At 57.3% G+C, this 11874-nt stretch overlaps 1 protein-coding gene across 1 annotated transcript in view; it reads left to right on the top strand.

Moving 5' to 3' along the window:
• MOK (MOK protein kinase) overlaps positions 1-6984 on the top strand; it is a gene marked incomplete at its 3' end in the record, with an annotated part of 21313 nt that extends 14329 nt beyond the window's left edge. Inside the window, exons 6-11 of the mRNA XM_080706800.1 lie at positions 333-511; positions 2708-2809; positions 3837-4010; positions 4486-4600; positions 6609-6809; positions 6904-6984. Coding sequence (XP_080562926.1) covers positions 333-511; positions 2708-2809; positions 3837-4010; positions 4486-4600; positions 6609-6809; positions 6904-6984 — 852 coding nt within the window. The remainder of the gene's footprint in view (positions 1-332; positions 512-2707; positions 2810-3836; positions 4011-4485; positions 4601-6608; positions 6810-6903) is intronic.
• Positions 6985-11874: the final 4890 nt, after the last annotated feature.

Below are 11874 nucleotides of genomic sequence, written 5' to 3'. Positions count from 1 at the left end.
ACATGATAGGTAAGAGCCCGCCTGGCGAACCAGCACCCAGCCCCCTGCAGGGGGAACCAGCACCCAGCACCCGCACAGCCGGGCCAGGGCGCTGCGGGCTGCGAGAGGGCCCAGGTGGCCGGCGGTGCTCCTGGGGACACACGCTGGGATTCAGCCTCAGAGCCCGTGGAGGTGGGGACCCGTCGGATCCAGCCAGAGTGCTCGGCGCTGGGCTTGGCCACCGCCGCACTCGGGATTTCCCAGGACGTTCCTGCTCTTTTGTGCGGACGGCGTGCGGTGGTTCACGTGGCCGCCGCGGTGCGTGACTGCCCACCTCTGTCCCCTCCTCGCAGCAGGACATGCTCAAGCTGGGAGACTTCGGGTCCTGCCGGAGTGTCTATTCCAAGCAGCCGTACACGGAGTACATCTCCACCCGCTGGTACCGCGCCCCAGAGTGTCTGCTCACCGACGGCTTCTACACGTACAAGATGGACCTGTGGAGTGCGGGCTGCGTGTTCTACGAGATTGCCAGGTAGGGGGCTGGAGGGGCGTCTGCCGGCTCCTTCCCAGAAGCTGCACCCCAGCCCTGTTCGATTTTTATTTGGAAACAGGGTCTTGCTAGGCTGGTAAGTCTCACTACTTGCTGAGGCTGTCTTCAAGCCTGCGATCCTCCTGTCTCAGCCTCCCCAGGACCGAGATTACAGGAGTGAACCTCCATGCCCGGTGCCCCTAGCCATTTATTTATTTTTGCAGGACTGAGGATGGAACCCAGGGGCATTCTACCTCTGAGCTACACCCCCAGCCCTATTTTTTATTCTTTATTTTGAAACAGGGTCTTACTGAGTTGCAAAGGGCCTCATTAAGTAGCTGAGGCTGGTCGTGAACTTGCAATCCTCCTGTCTCAGCCTCCCAAGTACTAGGATTGTCCTATTTTTATTCTTTATTTGGAAACAGGGTCTCACTAAGTTGTAGAAGGCCTCACTAAATAGCTGAGGCTGGCTGCAAACCTATGATCCTCCTGTCTCAGCCTCTCAGGTACGGGATTACATGCATGCGCCACCTCACCTGACTTTTTTTTTTTTTTTTTTTTGGTGGTACTGGGCATGGAACCCTTCTACCTCTGGGCTACACTTACAGTCCCATTTTTTTTAATATTTTATTTGGAAACGGGGTTTTTTGTGTGTGTGCGTGTGTGTGTGTGGTACGGGGGTAGAACCCAGAGGCTTTCTACCTCCGGGCTATACTCCCAGACCCATTTTATATTTTATTTGGAAACAGGGTCCCACTAAGTTGCTGAGAGCCTCACTAACTAGCTGAGGCTGGCTTCAAACCTGCGTGACCCTCCTGTCTCAGCCTCCCAAGCGCTGGGATTACAAGCGTGCGCCACCACGCCCAGCTTGGAAACAGGGTCTTTTAAGCCAGCAAGGCTGCCTCGCACCTGCAGAGTCAGGCATGGTGGCGCATGCTTGTAATCCCAGCATTCAGGAGGCTGAGAACGGAGGATCGTGGTTCGTGGACAGCCTCAGCTACTTAGTGAGGCCCTTTGCAACTCAGTGAGACCTGGTTTCAAAATAAAGAATAAAAAATAGGGCAGGGGGTGGAGCTCGGAGGTCAAATGCCCCTGGGTTCCATCCCCAGATCCGCAAAAAAAAAAAAAAAAAAAAAAAAAAAAAAAAAAAAAATTGAAACAGTATCTCACTAAATTTCTAAGGGCCTTGCTAAGTTGCCAAGGCTGGTCTTGAACCTGTGATCCTCTCTCTGCCTCCCAATACTCGGGTTACAGGGGTGCACCACCATGCCGTTTTGGTTTCGTTTTTTGCTGTTTTCAATTCTGTGTGGCCTGAGTGTAGCTCAGTGGGAGAATACTTTGCTAACAAGCGCTGGCCCCTCGCTGACCCCCACCTCCCGGGCTTGTCTCTGGGCGGGAGATTGGCTGTGCAGTTAGGAAGCCTCAGGCAGGCGGCGGCAGCCTCTGCCCAAGGTGGGTCCAAGCGAGGCCTCAGCGTGTCCTGAGGCGCCCAGACCAGGCGGCGAGCCTGGCCATCTGGTCTTACCTGCTCAACTGCTGCAAAAATGGGGCCAGGTGTGGCTTCAGGACACGCCTCCTGTGGCCCTGCTGGCCTTCGTAGCTTGTTAATTAGAGAGCCCACTGAGGCCCACACGGCCTTCCTCAGAGCTGGGGCCCAGGTCGGTGTGGCTGGCGCCCTGGGACCCCATGGGTTGGTGACCTGCCGGCCCTCTCCTGGCCAGGCCCGCTGTCCCCCCAGTTGCAAGGCTCCTGCCCACAAGGAGCCGGCTCGCAAGCTCTTTTCCATGGCGTGGGACCCGAGTCCATTATACACGTCTAAAATCTTTCACTCCAGGTCTCAGACCCGCCAAAGCTCTGGAAGCCCAAAGGCTTCACTCGTAGCCAGGCCCGGCCTTGCTCGCCGTGGACGCACCAGGCCCGAGGCTGCTCTGCTGGCCGTGGTTGTCTGTCGTAGCCACTGTGGCTGCCCACGTTTCGCTGGGGCGCACAGAGCAGCGTGGTCTGCCGCCTGCCCCTTAGAGAACTCTCTTGGGAGGACTGTAGGGTAGCGGGCCCCAGCCCCGGGCAGGGAGGGCTCTCCCAGCCCCGAGGATTGCCATGGGTGAGGACTGGCTCTGAGGGAGCAGGTCCTCGGGGCCAGCCCTTGCAAGAAGACACTGCAGCCGGGTGCTGACCGGTGTCCCTGTCGCACCTTTGCAGTCTGCAGCCCCTCTTCCCTGGAGCGAACGAACTGGACCAGATCTCAAAAATCCACGACGTCATCGGCACGCCGGCCCAGAAAACCCTCACCAAGTTCAAGCAGTAAGCATGTTGCCCCTGACCCGCCACAAGCCCACCCTGGCCACAGCGGGGCTCCCGCGGCCCCACCCGGGCCCACAAGATGTGCTCTGGGCATTCTACCTCTGAGCTACACACCCAGCACTATTTTTTATTCTTTATTTTAAAACAGGGTCTCACTGAGTTGCAAAGGGCCTCCCTAAGTAGATGAGGCTGTCCAGGAACTGCAGTCCTCCAGTCTCTGCCTCCTGAATGCTGGTATTACAAGTGTGCACTACCACACCCGGCTCAAATTTCTTTTCTTTTCTTTTCTTTTTTTTTTTTTTTTTGTGGTACTGGGGGATGGAACCCAGGGGCTTTCTGCCAGCTACACCCCCAGTCCTATTTTTATAATTTACTTGGAAACTGGGTCTCACTAAGTAGCCCAGGCTGGCTTCGAACCTGTGTGATCCTCCTGTCTTAGCCTCCCAAGCATTGGGATTACAAGTGTGCGCCACCACGCCTGGCTTCAGATTTTACTTTTTAGAGCTGTTTTAAGTTCACAATAAGACTGAGCAGAAGCTGGGCGTGGTGGTGCACGCTTGTAATCCAGTATCCAGGAGGCTGAGACAGGAGGATCATGGTTTGTGGCCAGCCTCAGCTACTTAGTGAGGCCCTCTGCAACTTAGTGAGACCCTGTTTCAAAATAAAGAATAAAAAATAGGGCAGGGGTGTAACTCTGAGGCAGAAAGCCCCTGGGTTCCATCCCCAGACTGGCAAAAAAGAAAAGACTGAGTAGGGACCAGAGCTCCCTGGTGCCCCGCCCCATAGGCACAGCCCGCCCGTGTGCACGCTGCCCTCTGGCATGGCACACCGTGGTCCCCAGAGCCTGCACTGGGCGTCGGCGTTCACTCTGGGGGGCAGAGGTCTCTGGGTTCAGGCATGTGACACGTACCCTTTTGTAGATCATGAATTGGTACCTTCAGTGTGAGTCCCCTAGAGGCAGGGTGATGGCCGCCAAGTCCTCCAAATAACCGCATGATTGTTTATTGTCATTGGGCTTTTAATACAGGTCGAGAGCTATGAGTTTTGATTTTCCTTTTAAAAAGGGGTCAGGAATACCTGTACTGACGACCAATCTGTCCCCACAATGCCTCTCCCTCCTGCATGCAATGGTGGCCTACGACCCCGACGAGCGCATCGCCGCCCACCAGGCCCTGCAGCACCCCTACTTCCAGGAGCAGAGGTAGGCTGCCGGGGCTCCTGCGGTGGCGGCAGGTGGTGGGGCGAGGGCCGGCCTCAGGGCGGCTCCTCCGTCCTGACCTGAGGTAGCCGGCGCTCTTGCCACCCACTGATTTGGGGCGTGCTCCCCAAGTGAGAATTAGCAACCCTGTGGTGGGTAAGGAAGGCGTGTGGCCCCTTTGCTGTCAGTGCCAAGGCTTCTGGGGGGTCTCCTGTGCTTCCTCTAGAGACCGGAGCTCAGTGCGAGGCCTGTTACCTGGGCTTGACCAGCTGGCGTGGCCAGCTCGCCCTGAGGCCGCCCGTCCTCACTTTGGTAGCACCCCGTGTGACTGTCCAGGCAGCACTCCATCCCCAGCAAGAGCCACAGGCGCCCAGGAAGGAGGGCAGGCACCGCTCACGCAGCGCAGGCCTGGGTCAGGGAGAGTGGTGGGCGCTGCACTCCAGCCCTGTGGGTGCAGCCACGCTCTCCTCCTCTGCAGGGTGGCAGAGAAGCAGGCCCTAGCTGGCCACAGAAGAGCTGCCTTTCCAGAGCGCCCCGGGGCACTGGAACCCCTCTGTCGCAAGGGGCAGGTCTCAACTGAGGACAGAAAGCAGGTACCGACTGACAGCAGCCAGCTGGACGAGGGTGGTGCACACCAGGCTGTCACGCTGCCCCAAAGCGGCACCTTGTCGCCGAGGCCTGGACGCCACCGTAGTCTCCCAGCCTTGGAACGTTAGGACCAGTTCTACTCACCCCGGCCCTTTCTGCCCCACCAGCCAAGGAGCTGTGTCTGGCAGGTGCCCTCTCATGACTGTCTGCCTGTCCTGATGCCTGTGCGCAGACGCAGAACCCTCCACAGACACCGGTTGCACGTCCAGAACACTGAGCGGGAGGCACAGAAGCTGCCCCGGCCGGCACCCACCGCCAAGTCCCAGCCTGAGCAGGCCACGGCGTGTCCCCTTGTGGCAAGCCTGGAGCCTGCAGGCCTGGTGGGCACGCCCTCCAGAGGGACTGTTTTGCTCCTTGTTTAGAAACAGTGGCTTCATTTTGCTGTCTCTTTACCTTTTTCCCCTGCTCTGGGAGTCCTGACATAGGGCCCCCCACAGTCCCCTTTGCTCTTCCCCCAGCCTACAGTCTGGGCTGTTCCCTGCCCTTGGAAGCATACCCTCTGTGGCTCCCCTCCTCACCCATCTCTCCTCTCATCCCTCCCTCCCTCCATCCATCTCTCCATCCATCCACCCCTTTATCCATCCATTCATCCATCCATCCTTCCATCTCTCCATCCATCCCGCTATCCCTCCATTCCTCCATCTTTCTATCCCTGTATCCATCCATCCATCCCTCCATCCATCCAACCCCTTTATCCATCCATCCCTCCATCTCTCCATCCACCCATCCCTCTATCCTCCATTCCTTCATCCATCCCTCCATCCCTCCATCCCAGTACTTCTGAAGACTATTGGTACCAGCGGCTGAGGACGCAGATACTTGCAGCCAGGGTGCCTCCCAGAACTCTGGACTGCCGTGTCCAACGCTACCTGACCCCGGGGCGCAGGCCGTGCCGCAGCTGGTTGGTGCTCCCGGCTCCGCTGTACTTCGCGCGGGCCTCTCTTCTCCTCTGCGCCCTCCCCTGGCCTCCATCCATCATCCTTCAGGTGGCCAGGCCTGCCGCCCCTCCTCCCCCAGCACAGGCCCCTCCTGCTGGTTCTGCTCCCAGCTCAGCCTGTAGAGCTGGGCACCGCCCCTGTGAGGTGAGGGCAGAGCCGACCTCTCCGCTGGAGCTACAATTCTTGCTCCGGCTCCTGGCTGTAGTGTGACTGCAGGTGCCACCTGAGCCCCTGAGGGCCTGTTCCTGCCAATGCCACAAATTCTTTTCTTTTTAATCCTTAAAAAGTAGAATCCAGCCGGTGTGGTGGCTCGCGCTTGTAATCCCAGCATTCTGGAGGCTGAGACCAGAGGATCACAGTTCACCAACAGCCTCAGCTACTTAGTGAGGCCCTCCATAACTTAGTGAGACCCTGTTTCAAAATAAAGAATAAAAAATAGAGCAGGGGGTGTATCTTGTAGGTCAAATGCCCCTGGTTCCATCCCCAGACACCCCCCCCAAAAAAGTGTAGCATTCAGCCAGGCGTGGTAGTATATATCCTGTAATCCCAGTATTTGGGAGGCTGAGACGGTCAGATCACAGGTTCATGGTCAAAAAACGGGGCTGGGGTGTAGCTTGGAGGTAGAATGCCCCTGAGTTCAATCCCCAGACCCACAAAAAATAAAAATGTAGACTCTCTTTTTTTTTTTCAGTACTGAGGATGGAACCCAGGGACATTCTACCTCTGGGTGTCACCCCCAGCTCTATTTTTTATACTTTATTTTGAAACAAGGTCTGAGTTGCAAAAGGCCTAAGTAGTAGCTGAGGCTGTCTGTGAACCGGGATCCTCCTGTCTCAGCCTCCTGAATACTGAGATTACAAGCGTGTGCCGCCACGCCCGGCAAAAATGCGGGGCAGACGGGCTTAGATCTCAGAGTGGAGCCGGTGCAGGGCCTGCCAGCCCTCGGAGGTCCTCAGGCACCCCCATCTGGCCAGGAAGGCTTTCTGGAGGGAACTGACCCTTGTTGTGTTTGAAGAAACAGCCCCCGAGGCCAGAGGAGGGCCTGGCCCGGAGAGGAGGACCCGCCTGCCTGGTGGAGCTGCCCGCGTTGAGGTTCTCGGGCGCAGCCAAGCTGCCCTCCTACTCCAGCCCGACTCTGCAATCGGTGTTTGGTTCGGGACGGAAGGGAAGAGCCCCGGTGTTGAGGCCCCTGAAGTGCGCGGGCACGGACAAGAAGGTAGCGGCTGGCTGTGAGCTGGGGGCTGTGGCTGGGGGCTCGGGCTGGGGCTGGGGTTTGCGGTGGGCTCCACGCGCCCGCTGTTCTTTAACAGATGGATGTGCGGAAGGAGGTGAAGCCTACCTTGCAGCAGTGTCACCTGCCCACGATCGACAGGAAGGGCGGCGGGTACTGAGCCGCGCCTCGCCTCCGGCTCCTTGGCAGAGTGGAGGGCACAGAGCGCGGGCCCAGCCACCGCACGGGCCAGAACCCGCCGAGCGCCCTGCGACCCGAGCGGCAGTGGCCGCGGCCCCGCACTGCACCGCGTGCCCTGCGCCCGGTCGCCCTGGTGCCCGGGCAGCTGCTGCGCTGCGGGAGCGCTTCCTTCTGGGGTTTACTTCGTCCCGTGAGGCTGACGCTGCTTCAGGAATCCCACCGATGGCCGCCATCCTCCCTCCAGTGGGGCAGCAGGAGGAGGCACGCCTCGGGCCTGCGGGCAGGGGCAGCTGCAGGCGGCTGGCCGGTGGCTGGCGTGGCACGCCTCGGGCCCGCGGGAGCCCTGGTTTTTATTAAAGAGGAAGCTCTCGCATGCTTCCTCTCCATATCTTCACTCTAAGCTGTCTCTCCGAAGCCGATCCTCGGTGAGCATCTAGGTAGCTGATTTTGTTGGCAAGGCTTGGGTGTGCTGGACTTCCTGTCTCACGTGAGCACACCACCAAAGATCAGACACCCCGGCTGCTCCTCTGGGGCCACAGCTCGGCAGCGGGCGCAGCTCCAAAGCCTCTGAGCACCAGCTTTGGGGTCCGCCGCGTTAGCTGGGCTCCGCTGCCCAGTGTCCAGTTCTGGGCGTGTTAACAGGCCTGGCCGCCAGCGGCTTGAGCTGTTTCCCCAGCGCCGACAGGAAGCTGGGCACCTTGTGCCCGTGAGAAGAAACCCACGTCCCCGTGGGGCGGGTGGGAACATGGCAGAGTCCCTGGGCCTGGGTGGATCGGGGGTGCAGGCGAACTCCTGAGCGCGCTCTGCCCCGGCCTCCATTGAATCCTTTGTCCTGGAATGTGACTGAGTCCTTGTCCTTCTTCCTGAAATTGACACTATTAAAAGAGCTGAATCTACCAGGTGAGTGTTGTCTCCTGTTCCTCTGTAGATAAAACTATGAGCCTCCCTTCCACATGGCTCCAGTGGCCCCTCCCAGGAGCCCCAGGACAGCAGGGCCCTGGAGAGCAGCAGGAGGAGGGAGGGGCAGCAGGGGACTGCGGGTGGGAGCCGCGGCCTGGCCTGTGCCAGGCTGCAGTGAGCCCGTGTCTGCAGCAGCTGGGAGGAGCTCCCTTTGCTGAGACGCATTTGCCCTGCCGGGGAGGGTGTCTGAGTGGGTCGGGCGCCCACTCTGCCTCCGCGGCGGGTCTGGAGCCGGCACTTGGTGGCTTCACAGGGAAGAGGCCGCGAGGCAGAAGCCAGAGCAGGCAGGTCAGCCATCGGAGCCCAGCAGGAGGGGGCCATCGAGAACAGGTCCCTGGGGGCGCAACCACGGGCCCCCGCAGTCCTGAAGACTGACCAGCGCCAGGCACGGGGGCACACACCTGTAATCCTGGTACTTGGGAGGCTCAGAGGAGGATCACAGGTTCAAGGCTAACCTTAACAACATAGCAAAACTCCATTTCAAAATAACAAATAGCCGGGCGTGGTGGCTCACACTTGTAATCCCCGCGCTTGGGAGGTGGAGACAGGAGGATCGCGCTGGTTCGAAGCCAGCCTCCCTGGCTTGAGACCCTGTAGGTCTGGGAGTATAGCCCATGGGAGTGTATCCCAGAGGTAGAAGGGCTTCTAGGAACCCCAGGACCACCAAAATAAATAAATAAATAAATAACAAAGAAAAAAGGGGACCAGGGGTGCAGCTCAAAGGTAGAATGCCCCTGGATTCAATCTCCAGTAGTGATGATAAAAAAATTTTTTTTGTGTGTGTGTGTGGTGTGTGTGTGTTACTGGTGGCTGAAACTAGGGGTGTGCTACTTGAGGTACACCCCCAGCTCTTTTTATTAATTTTTTTGTGAAACTGGGGGTTGAACTAAGGGGCATTCTACCTCCAAGCTACACTCCCAACCCCACTTTTCATTCTTTTTTTTTTTTTTTTTTTTTTTCGGTACTAGGGATGGAACCCAGGGGCATTCTACCTCTGAGCGACATTCCCAGCCCTATTTTTTATTCTTTATTTTGAAATAGGGTCTCACTGAGTTGTGAAGGGCCTCACTAAGTAGCTGAAGCTGTCTGTGAACCGTGATCCTCCTGTCTCAGCCTCCCGAATGCTGGGATTACAAGCATCATTATTTTGAAACAGGGTCTCACTAAACTGTGGAAGGCCTCACTGAGGAGCTGAGGCTGGCCTTGAACCTGTGATCCTCCCGTCTCAGCCTCCCAAGCGCTGGGATTACAAGCGTGCCCGCCACGCCTGGCCTGGCAGGTCGCTTACGTGCTTGCCCAGCACTCGAAGCGTCACCTCAGAACTCCAGGGCGGGACCAGGTGGCCCTCCTCCGCTGCCATTGTTAGCGCCTTTGCTGAGTGGTGGTCTGCAGAGCACCCGCCAAGGCCTTGCCGCGCTCTCCCCTCCGCGCTAGCTGCTCGGTGCCCGCTGGGCCCGCCTGGCCGCAGAGGAGGGGACCAGGGCAGAAGTGGGGTCTGCTGGCAGCCGCTTGGAGCAGAGCTGGGGTGCAGACGGCCCAGTCTGAGGATTCCCGCTCTCGTGGTCCTTAACGTGAGCTTTCCACGGGCGGACGATGGGCACGGAGCCACCGTGCTCTCCCGCCGTGGGCTCTGCTGTCCAGGGAAGGTACCGGGGTCGGCCCGGCCAGGCCGCACCTGAATGTCGCAAGTGCATCGGGGCAGCCTGAGCCTCACCGGATGCCATGCCCAGTATCTGCCTCTCCCAGCTTCCTTTGGGCCCGGCCTGCATGGAGGAGCTGCTCGCACCTGCCCGTCCCCTTGAGTGTAAGTGTGAGCGAGCTCGGCGACCACAGCAACACCAACGCACCAGGTTCGCGGAGCCGACTCGTGTTCCTGCTCCGGCCCAGTGTGAGCGGCCGCCGTGCCATCTGTCCAGGGCCTGCTGGATGCTGGACGTCGATGGTGCCCGGGGCAGGTAAAGGCAGAGTTTGGAAGCCATCTTGGACCACTTGGCCAGGGACCGACTTGGGCACAGAGGGCATCAGATGGCATCAGTGCAGTGGGTGAAGGTGCACTTCCTTCCAGAACGCGGCGAGGGCAGGTGGGAGGGCCAGGCGCGCCGAGGACCAGGCCAGAGCTGGCTGACCTGTGCTTTAATTCTAGACGCATCCTGGTTTTGCCCAGTGCGGTGGCATTTCCGCTGGTCCCCTCCTAGAGACAGTTAGGAATAGAAGCAGGACACGTCCCAGGGCACCAGCAGGTTGAGAGCCCCAGACTTGATTTTCTCCTTGCGCCTGTAGACACTGGCCTCACAGGTCTTCTCGATAACCAGTGTTTGGGTGGAGTATAGAAATGCCAAAGTACTCACGGTGTGCTAATGCTTGATTTTAATCGGTCATTTCAATTTCAATTTTCTAAGTGTGATTTTTTCCATATAGATCACAGCAGATACTAGTATTTCGTGCTACTCACCCCTCCCCAAAGGCTCGGCCACCCTGCAAGTCCCAGGGTGGAGGGCCCCGTGGGCGGCAGCCCCTTCCTGGGGTGGCCGGAGCTCCCAGCCCCGGCCAGGACCTGTGGGATGCGAACTGCTCCGGGCGCGCTCTCACGTGGGTGCTCAGAATGCTCTGGGTATGGCCAAAGCCCAGCATCCCTTCTCTGCACCCAGGTTATTGTGACCGCTCAAAGAAACGTGTTTCCGCATCACTGCTGTAGTCTCACAAAGCCGTCAAAGGACTAAATCGCGGGTGACTTTTTAAAGAACCGAGGAGCTGAGCAGGCTCCGGGGGCTCAGAAACGAGACCTGCGCGGCCCTCCAGAAGCGCCAGGTGAGATCTCAGCAGCGGGTTCCTGCACAGCTGCTGAAGCACTGTCGTACTCACTGCACGGACGGCACGCTGTAAGAGAAATGACGAAAGCCGGGTGTGGGGGCGCACACTTGTAACCTCAGTACTTGGGAGGCCGAGACAGGAGGATCCGGGTTCGGGGCCAGCCTCAGCTGCTTAGTGAGGCCCTCTGCAACTCAGCGAGACTCTGTTTCCAAATAAAGAATAAAAAATAAAATAAAAATAAAATGCCCCTGGGTTCTATCCCCAGTACCGAAAAAAAAAAAAAGAAAAAGAAAAAGAACGGTGTACAAAGGTCAAAATAATTCTGTAACAACCTGTTAATTCAGTGAAAAATGAACTAAGAATTGAGCCAATTTAACAAAAGATAAACAAATAGTATATTCAAGATCATTTTAATATTGTTTCTTATAAATTAGAAATATCACTGTTCAATGATAAAAAGTGCTAGTGAAGTAACTATTTCCCCCATTGCAGAATTACAGTATTTACACATATAATACAGTGTTGATTGCATGGAAAATAATAATATTATAGTAAGTGTTAACAGAATAACAGGGGTGTCGTCCACAGGGAGGCCGGGGTCCGCCACACCCACACCCAATGTCATTTCCTGTCAGCATTAAACTATTGTAAGTGCAAACAGCAATTCCAAATGTCTGAGCGCAGCGTCGTCTTCCTGAATTACCGAAGTCAGAAAGCAACGGCCCTGTATGCGTGGCCGCAGGCTGTCCTCTGGCCAGTGCAGAACAGTGAAGAACTATTTTTAACAGTTGGATTTAAGGAGAGCGCTCATCCAAGAAACATTTTAATTTATATTATGTATAGATATATCAATTACAGTGTGTGTGTGTGTGTGTGTGTGTGTGTGTGTGTGTGTGTGTGTATGAGATTTAGTTACATTGAATCTTAGAGTAAAAAGCAAGAAAACTCTGGTTCTTATTTTTTACTGCAGCTCCAAGAGACTGGCTTATGGATGGGAAGGCTTCTTGGGATGGCGGCGGGAAGCCCCGCCCCGTCTCGTCCACGCAGCCTCCGGCTCCGTCGTCCTTGTGCGCTGGGAGTCTGGGCAGGAGTGGGGCCG

The sequence above is a fragment of the Muscardinus avellanarius genome, assembly GCF_963383645.1.
Source record: "Muscardinus avellanarius genome assembly, chromosome: 12".
Classification (NCBI taxonomy): Eukaryota; Metazoa; Chordata; class Mammalia; order Rodentia; family Gliridae; genus Muscardinus; species Muscardinus avellanarius.
The sequence above is the reverse complement of the archived record's forward strand: the minus strand, read 5'-3'. Positions and strand labels throughout refer to the sequence as shown.